General features: G+C 52.9%; 2 protein-coding genes across 7 annotated transcripts in view; one reads left to right on the top strand and one right to left on the bottom strand.

Moving 5' to 3' along the window:
* The first annotated feature begins 7 nt into the window (after positions 1-7).
* ARFGAP2 (ADP ribosylation factor GTPase activating protein 2) lies at positions 8-10,827 on the top strand. 3 transcript variants are annotated; one of them, XM_032488606.1, is made up of 17 exons: positions 8-613; positions 784-902; positions 1,465-1,537; positions 2,037-2,168; positions 2,256-2,336; positions 3,175-3,256; positions 3,545-3,601; positions 4,272-4,313; positions 4,678-4,730; positions 5,178-5,314; positions 5,416-5,547; positions 7,285-7,413; positions 7,493-7,627; positions 8,522-8,648; positions 8,805-8,898; positions 8,998-9,116; positions 9,599-10,827. In XM_032488606.1, exons 1-17 carry the CDS (start codon positions 542-544, stop codon positions 9,617-9,619), a joined length of 1,605 nt encoding a protein of 534 aa, XP_032344497.1. In that variant the 5' UTR covers positions 8-541; the 3' UTR covers positions 9,620-10,827. The 3 variants fall into 3 exon arrangements, with proteins under 3 accessions (XP_032344497.1, XP_032344498.1, XP_014419467.1); XM_032488607.1 differs by lacking the exon at positions 4,272-4,313; XM_014563981.2 differs by lacking the exons at positions 8-613; positions 784-902; positions 1,465-1,537 and adding an exon at positions 1,252-1,436.
* Positions 863-21,869, bottom strand: part of C10H11orf49 (chromosome 10 C11orf49 homolog) — a 170,604-nt gene continuing 149,597 nt past the window's right edge. For 3 of the 4 annotated variants that reach the window (XM_032488623.1, XM_032488624.1, XM_032488626.1), the window contains 5 exons: positions 18,371-18,456; positions 16,461-16,656; positions 15,689-15,798; positions 13,306-13,369; positions 863-1,261 (listed from right to left, as the gene is read on the bottom strand). In XM_032488623.1, the coding sequence (XP_032344514.1) occupies positions 955-1,261; positions 13,306-13,369; positions 15,689-15,798; positions 16,461-16,656; positions 18,371-18,456 (763 nt within the window). In that variant the 3' untranslated portion in view covers positions 863-954. Of the gene's footprint in view, positions 1,262-12,261; positions 13,036-13,305; positions 13,370-15,688; positions 15,799-16,460; positions 16,657-18,370; positions 18,457-21,869 lie in introns of those variants that run through there. The other variant, XM_032488625.1, reaches the window with a different exon arrangement.

Raw genomic sequence — 21,869 nt, 5'->3', positions numbered from 1 at the left:
CTGCTCTGGAAGGGACTCAAGATCAGCCTTGATGTGGAACGACCAAGCCTGGAGGCTGGGTGCTGAGTTCTGAGTGGGGCTGGAGCTCAGCCAGTTTACCTTCCCGTTCAGACCGGCGGGACCACGAGTGCTCGGTAGGACTGTTAATCATTACTCATTTCGAGAACTCGCTCAAGAAGAGGACGGCTCCGTGGCCCCGTAACCCACGTCTCTGGGAGGTGGCTCCACCTTCTGGGGGTGGCTGGGCGTGTGGGTGGCTCTGTGGCGAGGTTTGGGCCGGCGGTCTAGCCGTCGCCCCGCCCCGGCTGCCGATTGGCCCGGGCGCGGCGCGGCGAGCAGTCGGGAGACCGCGGTGGAGCCGGGGGCTGTGACGTTTCGGCGCCTGCTCCGCCAGCCGCTCATTGGTCTAGATCGGGACAAATCACCCCACCCCTGGGCGGGCCGGCCCCCGCTGAGGCCCGCCCAGTGACCTCCCTTCCCGGCCGCGGATTGGCCCGTGACGGGACCCGTCGGTCGCGCTGGTGTCTGGGAAGGAGAGAAAATGGCGGCCGAGCCGAGCAAGACAGAGATCCAGACTCTTTTTAAGAGGCTTCGCGCAATTCCGACCAATAAGGTGCGTGAGCCGGGGGCGCGCGGGGCCCAGCTCTGGCCGAGAGGGACTCTCGCGGCTCTCCTGGGGCCTGAGTGAGGGAGAGGAGCGGGCGTGGGCTGTCTTCCTGGAGTGTCAGCGCCCGGCCTCGACTCGGGGCCCCTGACCGTTCGCCCATCGCCTTTTCCCCTCAGGCCTGCTTCGACTGTGGCGCCAAGAATCCGAGCTGGGCCAGCATCACGTACGGTGTTTTCTTGTGCATTGACTGCTCCGGGGTGCACCGCTCCCTGGGCGTCCATCTCAGCTTCATCAGGTGGGGTCTCCTTGCGGCCGCTGTGCTCCTACCCGGCCGGCCAGGACTGTGCTCAGGAGGGGAGAGTGGCTGCTGGACTTGGACGGCCCTGAGTTCGGTGTTCCAAACCTCTCACGGGAGGGAACCGCCAGTGTGGGCGCCTTGCCACACCGGCGGTCCGTCTCCGCGTCTGGGTCAAACTCCTTTCATCCCTGGTGGTCACACTTGACACTCCGAACGTTAGTTTCGGGGAAAAGTTACCGGCGTCGATCTTGTTGCTGATGCGCGGATCGAGTACATCTGGAGCGAGACTGTGGCGGTCCTTCAGGGGAAGGCCGAGTCCAAGCTTGAGTGCCTGAGAATTCGACCTCCTTTCGCGTCTGGAAAATAATTAGTAGCCTTTTGATTAGATGAATGAAGAGCAAAGCTTTCACGGACGGGGCAGAGTGGAGGAAACAGGGTGGTGGCTGATGAATATTTCCTGGGCACCTACTGCAGCCCGAGGCCAAATGACAGGCGTGGGTCTGCCAGGGAAGCGTCCCCTGGTACCTGCTGGTAGGTAACACACAGCCCTTGCACACAGGTCCACAGAGTTGGATTCCAACTGGAACTGGTTCCAGCTGAGGTGTATGCAGGTCGGCGGGAATGCCAATGCGGTAAAGCTCCTTACCATCCTCCCGCCCCCTTTCTTCTGTCTGGGTACTGACGTTATAGTGATTTTTTGGAGGCCCTCTCAGTTTCTCTGTTTAGGGGATTCTCTCATCTATGGCAACACCGTACACTCTTTTCTACACTTGGAAATTGGTCACTGTTCTTCTCAAAGGGGCTTTGGACTCAAACTAAACTAGACAGACATTCTTGGGGAAAGCCAAGGGAGTTGGGGCCTCCACAGTCATCCAGGTCTTGTGGTCCTGGATGAAGGAGGGGCAGAGTGGGACCGGCATGCTGTCCTTAGGCAAGGTTGAGTGAGGGCTGCGCTTCAGTCATTCATCTCAGAGGATGGGAGGCTGTGTTTTTTGCAGGAGTTTCTGAGGAACTTCATGAAAAACTGGTGTCAGTAGAATGTATCATTCTGTATAACCGTGCTGTTAGAAGGGAGTGCCTCTTTTGCTCTGGGGAGCATCACCTGTAGCACGTTCTCTCTTTGGTCTCTAGACAGCTTTCTTCCGCCAACATGGATGCACAGCCAATGATGCCAACACCAAATATAATAGCCGAGCTGCCCAGATGTACCGGGAAAAGATCCGGCAGCTGGGGAGTGCGGCCCTGGCTAGGCATGGCACTGATGTAAGTTCCTGTTCCCTGGGACTGGGGTCATGGGGTGAGTGGGAATATTCAGAACCTTGTGATTCATCGGTGTCTTCTCCTTTCCAGCTTTGGATAGACAACATGAGTAGTGCTCCCAGTCACTCCCCAGAGAAGAAGGACTCTGATTTCTTCTCAGAACACACTCAAGTGAGTGCCCACAAGGAATGTTTCCCACAATTGTTCCTGACAGGTGGTTTACTTACTAAGGCCAAGGCCCACGATCATGAGCATGATCCACTCCCCTTGGTGTGGTACCTCAGACGGGGAATGTCTGGGACCCACTGCTGGATAGACCCAGGTGTTTCCTCCTCCCATACTGGGGGTGCGGTGTGGTCCTCCTTAGAAACAGACTCCTATAAACTGGGGTGGTAGGGAGGAGGAGGAGAAGCTTCTTAAAGCCTCAAGAGTTATCAGGAGCCCCAGACAGCTTTTCCTGGATTTTTCAGCTATGAGAAAGGCTCTGTAGTTGGGGACATTGAAAGGATTCCCTCCCTAGCAACCCCTCCCTTGGGAGGAGGTTTCCCCTGTATAGGCACTGGGTGCTGAAGTCAGACTTTCTCTGTTTGAATCCCTGCCCCTCTACTTAGCATTTCTAGAGTGGTAGCTAAGGCACCTAATGAGTCAAAACTTAAGTTTCTAAGATGGAGAACATATCTATCTCATAGGGTTTGTTGTAATATTTAAATGTATTTCTTTGTGAAAAGCCCTTAGACTTGTGCCTGGCACATGGTGAGTGCCCAGTGGTTGTTGGTTGTTATTAAATTAGGGGAATGGGTTCTGGCTCTTAAGTAAATAGTGGAGGGGTGGGAGTGGCTGCTAGTTTCTTGCTTGTTTCTTCCATGGTGAATAGCAACTATAATTTTACTTGCTAACCTCCAGTCTCCTTTCCTTGTGGCTTGGAGTGGGGCCTTGTACCCACAAGATACTTGGTGCTCCTTGTCAGCAGGGATGACTCATCAAGGTTTCTCCTATCTGGCCTTTTCAGCCCCCTGCCTGGAATGCACCAGCCACTGATCCATCAGAGACCCAGCAGCCAGCCCTGTCTGCAGAAAGCAGTGGCCTGGCACGTGAGTTCAGCCCAGATTCCAACCATGTGTCCTGGTCCTAGCAAAGGACTCAGTGGCTAGGGATGGGACACCTGGCCAAGGGAATGGGCATAAGAGGTCTCCTGTATCTCTGGGTGGGCTGGGATTCATTTCAGTCCTTTGGAGGAAGTGGTGGGCATTCCTTCTATCTTTTGGTGGCCTCAGAAAGCTGAGGAAAGCCAGTGCCCCTACTCTTGTCCCATCACTTCCCTTAATGGGAGGTCATAGGAAGCTTTGAGCCTTACACCTAATTCCAGATTGCATCCACAGATCCAGAGCATGGCCCCAACATGGACCTGCTTGGCACCTCACCCAAAGCGACTCTGGGTCAGTATGCCAGCTGGCAGGTGTGGGGTGCCTGGGAGAGGGTAGGCCTCGAGGGTTCGTTTCAGATCTGTTGCTGCCTGGTCATGTGGACTGAGGTCCCAGGAGACCGAGCATCTGATCTCTCTGGAGTGGCGCCTGGGATTAAAGTGGCTGCAGCACTGACCACAAGGACTTTAGAGCAGGCCCATTGCATTGATGAACCTGGGCGGTTGGTGTCCCAGGCCTGGGTTCTGCCTCCAGGTGTGGGGCTGGGTCTGGTTAGCATGAGACTGGACACCAATCCTGGGGGCTGAGGTAGGATTGGCCTGTCTGGTCCGTTTCTTGGGACACGGGAACAGCTCTGAACTGTAAATGGCTGGAAGTGACATTGTCCTTTCTCAGCCAGTCCCTGGCCTTTTAGCTCTTTTCTATTCTTTTCTTAATGTTCTTCAGACTTAGTTCAGGGTGAACAGTCCACTTGCTGCCCTTGTTTGTTCTGTTGACCTTTGGGGGTTGGGGCAGGAAGCCGGCAGAATGACCGTCATACTGACCCCATGAGAAGGCTGGCATGGCCTAGTCTGGAATGAGGCTCTGTAGGGGCCGCTGGGAGTACCTTTGGCTACTGGGCTTGGGAGCTATATGGAGGCTCTGGGGTGGGCACCCTGTAAGTCATAAGTCTGTTTCTCTCCAGAGTCCATGTGTCTGTCACCTAAAGGGACTCTTCCTGCCAGAGGTAACCAACAGCTGCTTGGAGAGCCTGGCCCTCACACCAGTTCTGTGCTCTAGGAGCAAGGGCTAGAGTTTGGCCCCTGCCCGCTGCCTGGCAGTCTTCGTGTTGGGTCAGGGACTTTGTCTCTGGTGCTCGGGTCTGGGTTCCTGTGTCAGTCTGCTGGGAGCCAGCGGCCTCCCCTAACCTGTCTGTCTTGGCTTGGATGTCCTGACTCCGTTGGTTGGAACTGGTGGTGGCAGCTTTGCCTCCCCCTGCGTGAAGCTGTTCTCTGTAGAAGCTCTTGCCAGGAAGCTGCATGATGTGGACTGAGCTTCTGCCTCTGACCTCCCTTTGTCTTCTCTCATGCCTCACTCTCTTTCTCACACAGAACTGAAAACCTCCCTCATTGGCAAGAAGAAGCCAGCAGCAGCTAAGAAAGGGGTAGGTGAGGAGAGGCAGTATGGTAGAGTGGTTAGGAGCTGGAGTCACACCGCCTGGGCTCCCCTCTTGACCTGCCCACTTACTGGCTGTATGACTTCAGCAAAGGTGCTTCACTTCTTGGCACTTTACCTGGGAAAGGGCTGTCAAAATGCCTGTCTCCAAGGGGCTCCTGGGAGGAGTCGGTGAGATTTGTGCACGTAAGTGCTTAGCATATCCCGGTAGTGCTGGCTGTTGTCCTCAGGCCCTGAGGCCTCTGCTGGGGTTGTGTGAGCCACCTCTGCCTGACTTCAGTAGGACTAGTTTTCCCTCTCCACCATGCTGTTGGGGCTCCTATTTTTTACACGAAACTTTAAGAAGGAACCCTTTCCTTGTGGGTGTTTCCATGCCAGGGAGGGGACAGAGGATATCGTGTTTGGCAGAGCTCTCATCACATGATTCTCCTCCCAGCTGGGTGCCAAGAAAGGCCTCGGGGCCCAGAAGGTGAGCAGCCAGAGTTTCAGTGAGATTGAGCGGCAGGCCCAGGTGGCAGAGAAGCTCCGCGAGCAGCAGGCGGCTGATGCCAAGAAGCAGGCCGAAGAGTCCATGTGAGTGTTTGTGAGAGGGGCCCCAGCTAGCGTGGGGTTGGGTGGCCAGGTAGGACAGGTCACCACAGGTGTTGGCCTCTGACATGTCTGTTTCCTCTAAGGGTTGCCTCCATGCGCCTGGCCTACCAGGAGCTCCAGATTGACCGTAAGAAGGAGGAGAAGAAGCTACAGAATCTGGAAGGGAAGAAGCGCGAGCAGGCAGAGAGGCTGGGCATGGGCTTGGTGTCCCGAAGGTGAGCCTCAGCTCTGGGGTGTGGCAGGGAAATGCCATTGTTCTCCTGGGAACCACTGCAGGTTCTTCCCAGCAGTTTGGGCTTCTAGGCTTAGTGTTCCTCTGAGGCTGAATAATGACTTTGCTGATTGTCTTAAAGCACCTGGTACGTGCTTGGCACATAGTAGGCATGTGTTTGCTAAGTATTTGTTGAACAAGTGAAACACAGGATCAATCCAGTAGACTATGGTGGTGTTTTTTAATGAGGGTGCTAACTGCTTTGAATAGCAGGACAGTTCTTTATTTTTCAAGACCTTCTTGAGAATTGCAGGGTTTTTAGCATCTCTAATCCTTGTCCACTAATTGTCATTAGTGCTGCCAGATACCCTAAACACTGCGAAATACCTCCAGACGTGCAATGCTCTTTGCTTGGGTGGTACCCTTCCTGTTTTAGGACCACTGTGTTTGTGTTGCTGTGGTTTCCTTAAACAAAAACAAGGGCTGCAAACCAGTTCTCTTATGCATTTTGTTTGCATTACACTAAGAGTTAATGTCTAGAGATTTCAGTAATGTTAGGTTTTTTTTATCTCTCTTAAAAATCGGAATATCTGGCAGTGCTGAGGGGAGCAATCCTGGCTACAGTGAGCTTGTGCTGAGAGGTGGCTTTCCAGGGGGGCATGAGCTCCGCCAATGGCCTTATTTCCTTAAACACAACAGTCCTGGGCAGGAGGTATTGTTACCCCTTTTTGCAAATGAGAAAATTGAGACTCACAGCAATTAAGCAACTTGCCTGAAGCCCAGAAATCTAATATTTGGTACAACTAGATTTTGAACATAGTACTTTTTGATTTCAAATCAGTATTTGTAGCCATTATGCTCTGCTTCTCTGGAAGAAGATAAAGCTGGGTATTTCTGCTTAATCTCTCAGAACATGTGCCAGTTGGATTTAAGTTATTCCCTTTCAGTCTGTGGGCTACTAGTGTAACCCACAGGTAATCAGGGAAACAAAATTTTAATCCCCAGAGGACTTTAGGTCTCTTCCCCTTCCCTGTTTTGGTCACCGGAATTACTGGATTAAAGGGTATGTTTAAAGTGTTTTTTTGTTTTCTTTTCTGTAGTGCAATAGAATCTTTTATTTAAACTCAGCTTACCCTATTTAAAACCCTCCTGCAAAATATTCACTCCTTGGAGTCCTGACAGCCAGAAGCTGTAGATATTTTTAAATGAATTTATTTAAATGAAATTAATCCTTAAAATGCCTCTGTGGACTTGACACAGGAGGAAAGAGGCATCATGAGTTGGTACTGCTGCCAAATTCAATGCCTCTTCTCTTTGGAAAGCCTTAAAAAAAAAAGGATGGGATAATTAAGAACTCACCCTTTCATGCCGTTAGACTCATTTCCCTGGTTTGGGGCATTTTTCTTTTTTCCTTTTTGTTTGTATGTGACCATCTTGGTGAATGATATGGCTTATGATGCAGTAAGTTAAGGACAGAAAGCACTATTATTTGATGCATATTATCATTAAAATTAAAACAGGGAAACCTTACTTTGAGAAAACAAAACTATTGTGTTAACTGGTGAGGTGTGCTCTCCAGTACAGCACAGTTCCGAGCACTCCCTGCTGAGTCTCACCCAGCCCTGGGTGCACAGGTAGGGGAAGAAGGCTCTGGGTGGTGCCCAGCAGCTGGGCATCTTCTCATGCGGCAGCTCTGATGCTCACCCCTGCTGTCCTGCCCTGGCTCTGCTTTTTTCTGCAGCTCTGTCTCCCACTCAGTGCTGTCTGAGATGCAGGTGATCGAGCAGGAAACCCCAGTGAGTGCAAAATCCTCCCGCTCGCAGCTGGACTTGTTTGACGATGTTGGTACTTTCGCCTCTGGACCCCCAAAGTAAGGCCAGTGTTGGGGCACAGGCTTGGCCATTGTGTTCCTCATCAAGCTTTTCTGAGCCACTCTACTGTCTCCCTAGGTACAAGGACAACCCCTTTTCCTTGGGGGAAAGTTTTGGTTCTCGCTGGGATACAGATGCTGCCTGGAGTATGGACAGGATGGAGGAGAAGGAGCCAGAAGTGACCATCTCAAGCATCCGGCCCATTTCAGAAAGGTGGAGTCCTCTCAGGCCACACTGTCCAGGAGGACTCTGTGGTGATGGTGGATTCTGTATCTGCACTGTCCTGTATGGTAGCCACTAAGCATATGGCTACTGAGTCTTTAAAAAGTGTCCAGTATCAACTGAGAAACTGAGTTTTTAATTTAATTTAAATACATTTAAGTAGCCACGTGTGGCTAGTGGTACCAGATTAGAGTGCAGGAATCAGGCTCTGGTTTGAGCCGGGCTTTACTGCCACAGGCCTGAGAGCCTTCTTGAGGCCCATTTCTCTGGCAGTAGGGGCCCATTTTTATGTTTCATTTCAAGGATTATATGTCTTTGGTTCTTGCCCAGTGTTATTTTAAAAAGCATATTCCATGCTAAATCTAGGTAATGCTTAACTGATAAACTATCTGCAAATAATCCAGTTGTGAAATGGGGACATGAGTAATGGCTTCACAGGGCTGCCTTAAGGATTAAGTGTAATGAGACTTATAAAGCACTTAGCCCAGTGTCTGCATGTCAGGGCTTAGGTGGGAGTGACCATACACCTTTTCATCCACACTGGAATGCTTTTGAGAGTAAAAAAACTGGTAACAGTTATGCCAGGAGAGTAGGTATAAATCCAGGCAAACCGAGACATGTGGTCACCCTCATGGTTTGGTGCAGAAGCCTAGCCTGCACCATATTGGAGGTGATAGAAACTCTCTGTGCCTTGGCTTCAGGGTGGAGAAGAGAGGGCCCTCGAGTCCCAGAGCCACAGTCGGAAGGGGCCATGGTGAGCATCCTCAGAAAGCCACTGGTGCTTTTTTTGGCCTCTGGTCGCTATGGGATAGTGACACTACAGTGATACTATTCTCTGATAGTAATGAGAAGAGTCAGAGCTGTTGTCCCACCTCTGCCCCTCAGAGTCACAAACCGGAGGGAAGTGGAAAGCCGGAGCTCAGGCCTCGAGTCAAGTGAAGCACGTCAGAAATTTGCAGGAGCCAAAGCCATCTCATCTGACATGTTCTTTGGGAGGGAGGTGGATACTGAGGTGAGCAGAGTTGTCTACCCTGAGCCTGGAGGCAGCACCTAGAAGCAGAGCTTCTTCCCTACCACTTTGGGCTTTAGCCCCAGGGTGGCGGGGCCAGTATGAGTCCATGGATCACTGGCCCAGGGATCCCCAGGCCTTGCCTTCTCTTCACCACAGTATGAAGCCAGGTCTCGGCTACAGCAGCTCTCAGGCAGCAGTGCCATCAGCTCTTCAGACCTCTTTGGGGACATGGATGGAGCTACTGGAGCAGGTTGGTACCACACGAAGCCTTGAGTAGAGGTGGAGGGTTCTCTGGACTGGGAGGGGCTTCCTGCCAGGCTCAGGGTCACCCCTTCCCTTGCTTTTGTAGGTAGCGTATCTCTGGGGAACGTGCTGCCCACAGCTGACATTGCCCAGTTTAAGCAGGGTGTCAAGTCCATGGCCGGGAAGATGGCTGTGTTGGCCAATGGTGTGATGAATTCTTTGCAGGTGAGGCTGGGGCTGCTTGACCTGGGGTGGGAGGGACCTAAAGCATAGTGCTTAGAAGTTAGCCTTCTCCACCATATCCAGACACTGCTGTAGGGTAGCCTTAGCCGAAGTGAGCACGTTTTCCTTTCCTGGAAGGACAGCGTCCTTCCTTGGAGCTTGGTGCCAGGGTTGGGCCCCTCCCTAAGATGATGCTGTGTTCTACTCCTTTTCCCGCACTCTTGTCATCTGGACTATTTCTCCCGTCCCCGCTTCTGTAGATCAGGCGGGGCTTCCCTCTTGGGATCTGGCCAGACCCCTTTCCTGGGTTACAATACAATAGAAAACAATTACTGCCGTGTTGAGCTTGGTGGCCGAGTACATGGCCCGGCCCTCCCCCAAGTGCCCGAGTCCCATGGGTGGGGTGTGTCGGGGGAAGGTGTGCTCACTGGGTACCTGCCACAGTTTGGAGTCTCTGACTTTGTTTTTTCTTCCCCCATCCCCAGGATCGCTATGGTTCCTACTGATCCAGGCTCCATTGCTCAGGCACGTGGTGGTGACAGCAGCAGAGACCTCATGATCCCCAGGCCAGGGGTGCTCGCCTTGTGGAAGCTGAGGAGGAATTGTGACTTCATACATGTGGTGTGTGAGCGGGGTGGCCTTTGAGGATCTCGGGTGATGGGTCGGCAGTACCAGCCCTGACCTCTTCCTGTAGGTTGAGCCCTTCATTCTCCTCCCCTCGCACCCCCACCCCTGCGTGCTAGATGATTGTTCTTCCAGTCCTGCCCCCAAAGCTGCTGCTCACTTGTCCTGCCACACTGGGAGTGAGGGGTGGGAGTTCCCTCAGGATGGCTTATTCTGGGTCCAGCCCTTCCCCAAGTAGGGAAAGTAAAAAGTATAAGGCTTTTTTTGCCAGCTCTAGGATCCCTCCAGGTCATCTGGGGTTTGGCCTCTGTCCCCTGGAACCAGCGGGAGGTCTAGAGAGAGTTCTGCTGTCGACCAGCCTGCAGGGGAGGGAGGCTCTGGACTTGCTGCTGCTGTTGCTGCTCCAGTGGTCTCTTCCGGGCACCAGGAGAGGGCAGGGGAAGGGAAGGACCTTTGTCTGGGCCTTACTAAGGGCTAGAAATGTTACCTGGTACCTAAAGGTTCATTTGGGATCAGACTGGAGGCCCGAGTGATCTTCTCCTGTCTCACCACCCCTTTTTTACAGTGACCACTTGGAGGGTTACTTCTCCTGGTGTCTCGGGTCCTCCCATACCATCCATTGTGGAGCACAGGACCTTCTGTCCCTTCTTCCCCTGCTTGGTGGCCATGGTGGGTCTCATCTGCCCTGTGCTCTGCTTTGGCATAATGCTGGCCAAGGAAGCAGAGGATGTGAGGGACAGAAGCAGGCTCCTGGGGCTCAGCTTTTTTGTCTGCATCATCGTGGTCTTAGGGGGCCTGGACAGCCCCCCCCCACGGAGAGCCTGAGGCGCCTACAGAGCTGCAGGTCTTGCCCCTGGCCGCTGGGCCTGCACTGTGTCATCCTTGGTGCCATCTTTCCCTGCCGTGCCAGCAGCCTGGGCCCAGCCCGCCCCCTTGGGTTGAGGGTGGGCTCCCAAGCAACACAGACCACTGTTCCCACCACCCCCTCCCCCAAAGGGATGTGACTTTCTTTCTGGACTGTTTGTATTGAAACAAAACGGTGTCAAATAAAGCCCCGACAGGGCCCTGGGCCTCTGTTGGTCTGAGTGAAGTAGTGTCCTCTCAGGGTCCTGTCTCCCTGCCCAGTGCAGGCCCTTGCCTCACTGCCTGGGCTACCACCGATACGAGTAGGGCGTCGGTGCCGAAGCTGAGGGCTCTCTCTCCAGGGCCTCCAGTTTTTCTCTTCTCTGAAAGCCAAAGGCCCCTGGCTCCTCGGCCCTGTGCTGCCGCGAGGTCCGGTGCAGCCTCGACCTCACCACCCTGTTGCACGCGGAGGAAAGAGCTGGTATTAGTTGGCCCTTTAACTCATCCACTGAGCCACGTGGCTGCAGGCAGGCAAGCGACTTCAGCCCTGCATCTCATCCCAACCATAAGCTTGGTTCAGGGCGTGTTTTTCAGTGGAGTTTTAAAATTAAATAAAATATACAGACCTTAATGGAACCCTCCAGGAAGAAAGGATATATGTGTGTGTAACCCTTTTAAATCCAGGAAGAAAGGACGTGTGTGTGTGTAAAATAAACCCTTGGCTTGGCAACCCTAGGGGCTCCTGGAACATCTCTGTGCCACCTTAGGAGGGGTATTAGTGTAAACTACTGGTCTAGGAGACGGGTGATTAGAAAGGATGAGTGGAGGGAGCTATGGGGCTCTACACCAGTGATTTCCGAAGTGTGGCTCTGGGACTTCCAGCTTTGGAATCATCTGGAGTGTTCATAAGCAGATTTCTGCGCCGCATCCTAAGCTGGAGTGCGGTAATTTGCATTGTAAACAAGCTCTGCAGGTGACATGCATGCCAAGATTTTTTGAACTTCTTCAGCTAGAGGCTGGAGATGACTGTGGGTCTGAGACCTCAACCACATGGCCTGAACTTCCCATCCTGGCCCAGTGCTGCAGGGCTTTGGGAACCAGTCTCTAACTGTCCAGGGGGGCTGGTCTGGGCAGGGACAAGCCCAAGAAAATGGTGTGCCCAGTGGCTTCAGAGGAAGAAGCCTGCTCTGCTTGGGTCCCTGGGTGCGTTTCTGGAGAACCCCTGCCCAATTCAGGGAAGTCGAATACCACCTATCTTACCTTCCTCCAGTCTTGGCTGGAAGCTGGTACTCCTCAGCCTGTCTTGTTCACAGCTGCATTCCCACTGCCCTAACCCTGAACAGGTGCTTGGAAAATGTTTAATGAAACTCTGGCTAGAAGACTCTGCAATGCTAACTCTTTGTGGCCAGTCTCTATAAAGTTATGGGAATCTGGCCTTGAACATCTCAAGTTTGTTTCCTGAAGGTCTGTTCCAGCTGCGAGCACCTTTCCCTTGAAAGGCTGAAGTCATGTGCAGGACGTAAGCCCCTCTTTGCTCATTATCTGAGGCAGGCCTCCGGGTCTGAGTGGTCCTCCAGCCCCTATTCCCCAGTCCTGCCAGAAAAAGCTGGGCTCGGCACCAAAAACTCAAAACTTGCCCCTTCCCTTCACCCCCTCAGTCTAGTGGCTTTAGACTCACCACTTACCAGACACAAGGGACTTTATTCATTTCACATATTTAACTATTAGACACAAAGGAGACTTGAAGCAGTTTTTGAAAGTGAAATTGTCTTCTTGCCCACCCTTCTCCATCTTATGGCTAGTGGCTGTTCCTCCAGCAGAAGGCCACCATGGGTAATCCTCTCAATACTTGCATCACTGGGTGTCACCCCTGACCATGCAAAGTCCTGCATGGTATTCACGGTCTCTCCCCTCCTGGAGTTGCTGGGAGGAGACAACCCTTACATGGGGACAGTCAGCAGAAGGCTAAGGCCAAGTCACCTTTCCGGTGGCCTCAGCTCCATCTGCTGTCAGCCTGGGGCCTGATTAAAGGCTGACAGGGCCAGGGAGAGTAGCCTGTTAACTTAACGAGGGTCACTGCTTAGCTTGGCTGGTCACTGCTTAGCTTGGCTGATCACTAGAACCCCTCTGATGGGTCTTGGCGCTGGGACCATTATTTGGGCTTTTCACCAGCAGAGGGCAGCATGGCACAGAGGTGGGAGAGGAAGCTGAGTGGGTGTCCCAAGGGCTGGCACGGGGGAGCAGGGTACTGGGCACTGCAGAGGAGACCCTTCAGACTCCTCAAGTCTCGGACTCATCTGTCTCTTCAGTGGAGCCATCGCTCTCTGCATCCAATTTGCGGGCGTGATGGAGGGGTCTCCAGGGGGAGCCGACCCGGGGAGGGGTCCGGGAAGGCAGGCAGCTGGCCTCTGGACTGGCAGTGACCGAGTTGACCAGGCCTGGGATCTGCACCAGCCTGAAGGAGGGAAGAAGCCAAGAGGGCAGCGAGGTACCTCCTGTCCAGAGACCAGGACCTCCTCACTCACTCTTGCATATGGATGAAACCATGGGCTGTATCCCTGAAGGACTCAGAGGATCCCTGAGGCCTCTGCTGGCCTCCAAACCCTTCCCTGACAGATAGGGGTTGTTACAGACCAGCGCTGTGTGACCCGTGACGGGGCGCTGCCATGTCTGGCTGAGGCTGGGCCCCCCACAAGGGGGCAGCACCTTCCCACCTGACACTTACAGTCGTTCCAGCGCCTCATCCATAGCTGGGTCGTGCATCAGGTCCCCTTTGTCAGGCAAAGCTCCTAGGAGATAATTGGGGTCACAAAACTTAATCTGAGGGTCCTTCAGCCAGGCCTCAGGCAGCCCCATCCCTAGCAGATGCCTCCATGCCCCTCACCTTCATGCCTGCCTATTCTGCTGATGCTGGAAGGGCAGATCTAACAGATTTGGGGAAGAGGAGTTTAAGAGTACTGCTGTGAGGGCAGTAAGTCTTGGGTACCGCTAGAAGAATTTAGTGAACCCCACTGCCTACTCTCCCCAGCTTGTGGCAATGAGACCTCACCGAACCTCAAGGTCATTGCACAAACAGGGCAGTCCCCTTCCAGGACTAGATGGTGGGTTGTGAGCTGGTGCTGGGGGTTTAATCCTTTCCTGAGGCCCCAGGTACTGAGCTGAAAAGGAGCCAGAGACACAGGATATGGCCCAGGCCCCAAAGACAGGAAATTACCTAGTTTCGTGCCTCGAAATCAAGGTGACCCCACTTTGGAGACAGAATGGTCAAACATGATGCCTCGGCTCCTCCAGGGAGGGTCCCCAGGTGAGGAGAGAAGACTGGGACAGGTTCAGACCAAACTCTCCTTTGCATGGCCTGAAGCCACCAGGCGGAGAGCTGTCCCTTCTCTGCACAACTCCCTTTGAGCAGGTTTCCTCAGCTATCAACCAAGGGCAGTAATTCTTAGATATTGGGGGAAAGTGAGAGAAGAGGGTCTTGGGTGCTCCTTGGAGCTGTTAACAGTGGAGGGAAGGTAAAGCTGAGCCTGCAGATAGAAAGAGTCTCACCAGCAAGTTGTTAGGGAAAAGAGCTTGCTGGTGGTCAGGGGCTAGATGTGGCAGTTAACAGTGCTGGTCTCTAGAAAGCCTCAATCTTAAAATTACCCATCTGGCTTTTGTTAAATTCCCTTTTTCAGATGATGCCTCCTGGCCCCTTTTTAGTGGTTTTCAAACTATGTCCGACGGAACCCTTGTGTGTGTGTGTGTGTGTGTGTGTGTGTGTGCGTGCGCGCGTGGTGCCTTGAGGACTGAGGGAACAGGACAACCCCTCTCTACAACTGGCTGCCGGCTGGCTGCACCCAGGGTTATCTCGGGCCTCTACTGCACATACTGGAGACGCAGGAGGGCGGAGACCATGTGCTCTTTCCTTCTCCCACTTGCCCAGCATCAGTGCTCTGTTAAAGCAATTGAATGAACGACTGTCCTTTTTAAAGGCCCTAGAAAAAGTGAGGGCATGAGGTTAGTCCAGGCTGTGACCCAGCTGCTATTTGGCTTTTTCCTTTTCCTTCCTAGGGGCTGACTGGTGGGAAGGTGGGGAGGATCAGTTACTTAGGAGTGTGAAAGAAAACTGAAGCAAATCCCACTCCCTGCCCCCTTACTCCTGACTTCTGACTCCTTTTTGTCTCCTTTGTAGTTGTGCCTCTTCTGGCTGGGGACGTTGGCTATCAACCTCACTCTGTTGAGGGGTCCCCAGATCTGTGCATGGTGCCTGAGTGGCCCTCCTCGGCCAGTCCTGTGGGGTGTATACTCCTGTGCACCTGGAGCACACCCAGCAGGCTCTCTGTCATGCACCATCTAAAGCATCTAGCCCAGTACATGGCTTGCTGTGGCTAGCATTTAACGGAAGTTCAACTTCCTTCTCTTGATCCCATTCCTGCAACTGGCAAAAATCTTCTTTGAGACTCAGGAACCGGGGATCCCAAGCATACCTGGATACCTCTTGAGGAGAGAGACTAATAAGAACCCCTCAAGCTCTGCAGTGATGAGAGGCAGTGGGTGTTGGGAGGGGGGGGTGTGGGTGGAGAAGGCCAACCAGTGAGAATGAGACGATGGGCAGGAAAAACTGGGCCAGTCCGGGCCTCTCTCCCTTTTTTAGTCCCTTTCAGACTAATAAGATATTTCTTCCAGATAGGAATAAAAGGTCTCCTCAGACACACATTTGCCCTGGTTACAAATGGGATTCAGGTCTCTTTGATACATAAGCTCCAGAGCCACTGATTAAAGAGCCCTGTGCCTGCCCAACCTGTAGGCCTCTCCCCAGAGCAGACTGGGGATTCTGTGGGCCGGGCTGGGCGCGCCTCTGCCATGGAGAGGCTGCTTCACGTTGAGGCAGGACCTCGGGCAGGGAAGGCTGTCCCTCAACAGGGGCGTGTGACAGGCCTAAGAGGGCACTGTCTTGTGTTACGCATGTTCTGGCTCCCTAGGCCTCAGAGTTTGGTGCTGAGAAGTCGAGGCAGACAGGGTGAAGCCCCCCACCCACCTTGGGACCATGTCTACCAGCAGAGGCCAGCTCCTACGTGGCTTTACATCGTAGGCGCCAGAGAGGCTGGCCACAGCTAGCTCTGGCTTACCGAGGGCTTGGTTGATTCCATGATGCTTTGAGAGAGCCACAAGGAATCCGTAGAAGGTCAGTCTCTGAACGTTGCTTAGGACCTCTTTGACAAGTGCTGGGGGTGGGCAGCTAGAAGGGAGAATACAGATGCCAGATTCAAAGACTAGCCAGTCTGCCTGCCACATTTTCATCCATACCTTTAGGCTTAGGAGGATGCCCCAAGCCAAGACTGAGGGACCTGCTTGCCCTGGGGGCCCTAAGATCCTGGGGAGCATGGCAGATCCAGGAGCAAGGCCTTGACTGTGGACAGAAAGGCTGGCACGGTCAATAACTGGTGTTTCACTAGCAGGGGTGAGAGGAGGGATGGGAAAAGGGCTGTAAGTGCTGCCTCCCCTGGAGGAGATTGAAACCGGTTGCTCTGTCCCCAAGGGGGCCGGATAGGATAGCTTAACCCTCCCTTTCTGTAGGGTGAATGCTTTGTACAGTGAATGTTTTTTCCTTCTCTCTAAAAAATCAAGACCAGTCTACCTCCTGGCAAGGAGAAGAGGGCCAGGCGGGTCATCGCAGCTGGCCTTGCCCAAGTGAAAGCAATCCTTGCTAAGTGAGCCGCCTGGGAAGCCTTTCGGTCCACAGCCTGGGCTGGGGGCAAAGGGCACTGTTCTAAGTCATGCTATGACCGTCAAGGGCCCTAGAAGTCCTGGGGCAGTCAGAACATCTTGCTAGAGAGCTGTTCCAGGGCCAGCAGCCGCCAGCCCCTGGGGCTGAGGCATGTCTGCACACCCACTTCTCACCTGTACTTGTGCCGGTCACACAAGTTCTCCAGGCACTGGTAGAAGAGCGACGCCTCCACGCCTTCCAGCACGCTGGCCTCGCCCAGCGTGGGCCGCTGGCGGTGCTGCCCGCTGGACGACGTTGGCACAATCACCGTATTGGGGTTCTTGCCGGACAGCAGGTCCTGATAGATGGCAGCCACGCTCTCCAGGAATTCTGGGCACCGTGAGTAGAGGGGCACAGGTCAGGCACACTCGGCCCTTCGCCCTCGCCCCCTGCTCTGGGTGTCAGCTCAGCTCCATGCCAGCCTCAGTCCTGGGAGCAGGGCTTGTGTGACCACCACACTCATGAGAGGGGACACTAGTCTGTGTTTCAGCTCAAATGTCCCCTCTTTTGGCAGTTGTTCCTTGAACACATGAGACCCCGGGTTACATACTTTCACGCCTCTATACTTCTTTGTAGCACTTATCCAGAGAGGGGTTACCCTGTCTCCTGGTGGAAGGGAGAATCTTGCACAAAAGGCTGGCTCATGCCTGGTCAGCCTTCCTCCCAGCGCTCTGCCTGGCACAGAGAAAATACTATAGATATTTAAAAATATTTTTGAAGAGTGAATGTGTGCGCACGCCTGCTGGTAAGCCCCAATTTGTGAGGCCACCTGCCTCTCTGACTCAAGAAAGCATGCTGGACTACCAGTGTGGAAGAGCGAGCTTTCCAGCTGCTAATTTATTAAACGTTGGAAATCATTTTCAAGTGTTAGTAGCTGAGCCACTGGAGGCCAGCAGGAGCTTATGGCCCATCTCCCTGCCGTCTGACACACACTGCTGTGATGCTCAGGGCCCCGCCCGTCCTGGGAGCACTGCGAGAAGACAGCCTGGGTTCACGGCAAGGGGAGAAGGGTCTCTCACACACGGTGGCTCCTTATCTAGGGCCCAAGAGCATCAAAGAAATGGGAAAGAGCTGCCTAGAGCTGCTAAGAGCAGGTGGCAAGACCCCAGGCTCCAGCCCTGCCTGGCCAGGCCCTTGGGCCGCCATCAAGAAAACAATGTGGCGCCTGAGTGAGGCCAGTGCTGGCTGGGGCCACCAGTTGGCAGGAAGGCCATGTCCAGGCTCCAAGGACAGCCTTCTGTTTACTGGAAGAAACTGTTTGAAACAAGTTTGTTTATGGACATAGTCAGCAATTCCTAAACCCAACATTCCATTTGCTGTTGCTGTGTGTGAGCTGGTGTGTGCTGGCATTTTTTCATCTATTTTTATTCCACCTGATCCCAGCAAGGATTGAAGGGCACAGCTGGTGAGCACTGGGGGGCAGGGTGGGAGTGTGAGAGAGGACTGGCGTGTGCTGATTAAAAGCTGTGTGGGTGGCAAAATGTGTGCTCACACATATGAGTCAGGACGGAGGGCGAGCCCTTCGATCACAGTAATACAGCAGAGCTGCTGAGAGCACTGGCTTTGCAGTTTGCCCTCTGCTCAAGTCTGGGCTCCACCACTAGAAACTCTGTGCCTTTGGCAGCTTCCCTCCGTAAGCCTCCCTCTTAAAGGACCTACCTCAGGGCTGTTGTAAGGATTACAGTGCTGAGTGCTATGCCTGGCATAGAGTAAGTTTCCGATAAATAGTGAATTTATCGGGTCTTGTTACAATAGTGTGTATAGTTGTTGTCATTGTCATTATCACTTAAGCTGATTTGTTGTGTACTGCAGACTGGAAGCTCTATGGTTTCCTATGTCTTGAGAAGGCTCAGGGAGTCGGCCCTGCAGACTGAGTCTTGTGACCACCAGTGAGAACTAGACATCCCGCTAGTGACCCATGGTGAAGGCCACCACCAGAGGGAGGAGGGGGCAGTGTGTGCCGGGCATGCAGACGGCAAGGGCAGCGGTGGGGAGTGGGAGCCGTGGTCCTGACGGGGGCCACAGGGGGCCCTGGAAGACTCACCTGAGTAGTAAAACTGAATCTGGAAGGCAAAAAGGAAATCTGAAAAAGACATCAAGCAGTCCATGGCATCGTCCATGAGCACAATCCTGAGAAGAAAAGAGAGAGAAAATATGACAGAATGTGTGTGTAGGGGGGGGTGAGGTGGGGGGAGTGTTCAAGCAAGCTGTTCCAGACTCCCTTGGAGCAGCAAGACACTAGCTCCCCAAAACAAGCCCCTCCCAGTGGCCTCACTTCTCCATCAGCTGGGCTCTCACCAAGCTGAACTGCCCACACTGTACCATGGGCAGGCTCCCACTTCAGTCTCTGTGGCACCAGCCAGTGGACAGAGCACGGGCAGTGGGGGAGGTGGTGGCAAGGAGAGGGTGCGACTGTAATGCAGCCAAGATTTCTTTTCATATCCTTAAGCAGTAAATCCTTTCATCCTGCAATGAGGACCATTTAGTTCAGAATAAATACAGCTGATCAGAAAAGGCAAAAAGAACAGCCAAGAGGTTTAAAGGGGTCTTGGCAAGTGGCACTGAGATTTAATAAGCTTCCAAGGGCCAGAAAAGCTGTTGTACTTCCATCCTGGGACACAGATGGCAGAAAGCGGAGAGGGTACAGATTGGGGTCTGCCCTTGAGAGGGTCAAAGAACACACCCCAGCTTGTGGGGCTGTGGCGGCCGGGGCTCCTCCATGCTGTCCACTCTCCCAGGCTGACCACCTCCTGGTTTCTCCTCTCTCCAGCCCCTCCTCTGCGCACCCACCTCACCGGAAGAAAACCATGTGACCACTAAAGGGATCAGATGAAGGCCATGTTCATACACTGCTCAGGGCCTCACTGGAGAGAGGACAGGAAGAGAAGGAAATTAGCACTTGCTGGGCTCCATCCATGTGCCAGGCAGGGTGCCAAACTCATCGACTGACGGGGAGCTGGGCCCCCACTCTGTTTCTGGCTGGGCCCTGGCTTTCCTTTAAATTTGTGTTTTATTTGCTCTCTCGTGTATTTTTCTAACTCTGTCTTCACCTCTCTGGGTTAGAGACTGGCAACCCACTGGGGAATGGCTTTAGAGAGAGTATAACGTGAGTGGTGCCCCCGGAATTGTGCAAGGCAGCTGGCCTCGCTTCAGATGCCCCCGAAGAGAGAAATGGTTCCTACATCTCATCTTCAGTTGTAATCATGCTAACAACAGAAATGGGCACTATTTACTGAGTACGTACTTCACGGCAGGCACTGTGCCAGGTATTAAACCTATGATAATTACATTTATCACACAACAATCCTATGAGGCAGGTCTTGTGATTATTCCCATTTCACAGGTGAAGAGATTAAGCCTCAGAGAAGTCAGTCTGCAGGGGTCACACAGCTGCTGAAAGTGCTTGGCTCCACGCGCCATGTAACTCCCATCAGGTCACACCACCTCTTTTAAAAAAAGATGCAGAATACAAACACTAACATTTTATTTCTTAGTTTCTTAGCTGCCTAACTTATCTTTTTTCTTCTCACCTATATCTTAGGGCCTTAACTGTTTCTCATGGATCTCTTGGGGAAGAAAAAAGATGCCTCAACCATCAGAATTCAACATTAAAATTCCAGCTGGAAAAAAATTCAAGGCCAGAGTGGGAAGAAGCAATGCTGCCATTGGCCACAGGAGGGCGCCCTGGTCCCTCCATCAGAGGCCCCTCAGACCAGGTGTCGCGCACATGCCAAGTAGTCACCCACTTCTCATAACCTGGGGAGAGCTCAGGCAGGCAAAAAGGAAGAGAGAGGGCACGAAGCCCAGATTCTGATATCTGGTGAGAGAGGTAGAGAGAGGGCAGGTAGAGGGGACTGGGATAACAGAGACACGCAAACCACAGAGGGAGAGCGAGCTCTCCCAGAGCCCCAGGAAGGAAGAGCCGCCAGCACCTCAAAGTCGTTCCTCCCCAGGCTCGACAGGGAAGTAAAAGACCCCAGAGGAGAGAAGGCAGCGACCTTTCCTTCCCAGGACAGCTGAGAACCCGGATGGCCTGAAGTTAATTACTAGGGAAGAGCACTGGGCCGAGAACATCCCCGAGCAGGAAACCACGATGGGGAACCAAAGCCTTTGAAGACGTGACTTGGCTCCTCTTGTTTATCATCAACCTGGGACCCAGTGCTCCTGTTTATGGCAGTTCCCTCCATTTACTATTTCTTTTTTTACCTATTTATTCATTTATTTTACACAGATGGTCCCCGACTTAGGATGGTTTGACTAAGGTTTTTTGACTTTATGATGGTGTGAAAGTCGTATGAATTCAGTAGAAATCAGACTTTGAGTTTTGAATCTTGATCTTTCCTGGCCTGGCGACACGCAGCACATACTCCCTCGTGATGCGGCCAGCAGCAGACACAGCTCCGTGTCAGCCATGTGATCACAAGAGTGAACACATACAGCAACTCTGGACCCAGACCACCACTCTGTCACTTTCAGTACAGTATCCAATCAGTTACATGAGATACTCAGCACTTGATCATAAAATAGGCTTTGTGTTAGATGATTTTGCCCAAGTGTGGGCTGATGTAAGTGTTCTAGCACATTTAAGGTAGGCTGGGCTAAGCCAGGATCTTTGATAGGTTAGGTGTATTAAGTGCATTTTTGATTTTTTACATTTTCAACTTAGCGTAGGTTTATCAGGACATAGCCCCATTGTACGTCGAGGAATCTCTGTATTGGAATATAATTCAAATACCATAAAATTCACGCTTTAAAAGTGTGCAGTATTTTTTAGTATATTCACAAAGTTGTGCAATCATCACCTCTAATTCCAGAAGTTGTCATTCTTGCTAATCAGCATGCTCCTAAGACTGGCCCTGCCACACCAGGGCTTCCAAGCCAGTTGCCCTAAGCATCTTGGTCTCAGCCACAGATAGGGCTGTCAGCTGCAAACAGGGCCCCGCCCTTCCAGCCTCAGAATCTCAGAATCCACAAAGTTCTCTGTTGGGGGCCATTCTTGACTATGAACATTCTCACCCTCTTTTAAGATGGGCCTCTGGGGAAGAGTGAGCACACAGCCTTAAGAGGGCAGGAGACCCACCAGGGTAAGGGTGGCAGTCTGTGCAGGGACAGGGCAGCCTTGCAGGTGCTCTGGCTTTGACCCCTGCTCCTTGGTGGGCTGAGACGTATATTGGTCAGGAGGGACCAGCAGGCTAATTGGGAGAGGCAGACGGTGGCAGAGGCTTTTTTTCTGAGGGACGGGTGGCTGGGTCCTGGTAGGACGTGTGCAAAGGACTAGGAGGTTTTTTTGATTGCAAGCAGTGAGGCTGGCTGCCAGAAAAGCCAATGGGCTCTCAGCTGTCACTAACAGCAACACTCCTCCGTGCAGCCAGAAACCTGGGCATCTTGCTGACGCCCTGGAAGTTGCCTCCCTTACCCACCCCACATCAGTCAATCAGTCACCAAGTCCTATCGATCCTGTTCTGGACATTTCTCTTGAATCCATCTACTTTCCACTTCCACAGCCCCTATCCAACACCCACCTCCACCTCTCCTTCCTGGAC

This window comes from Camelus ferus, chromosome 10 (assembly GCF_009834535.1).
Source record: "Camelus ferus isolate YT-003-E chromosome 10, BCGSAC_Cfer_1.0, whole genome shotgun sequence".
Taxonomy (NCBI): Eukaryota; Metazoa; Chordata; class Mammalia; order Artiodactyla; family Camelidae; genus Camelus; species Camelus ferus.
The sequence above is the reverse complement of the archived record's forward strand: the minus strand, read 5'-3'. Positions and strand labels throughout refer to the sequence as shown.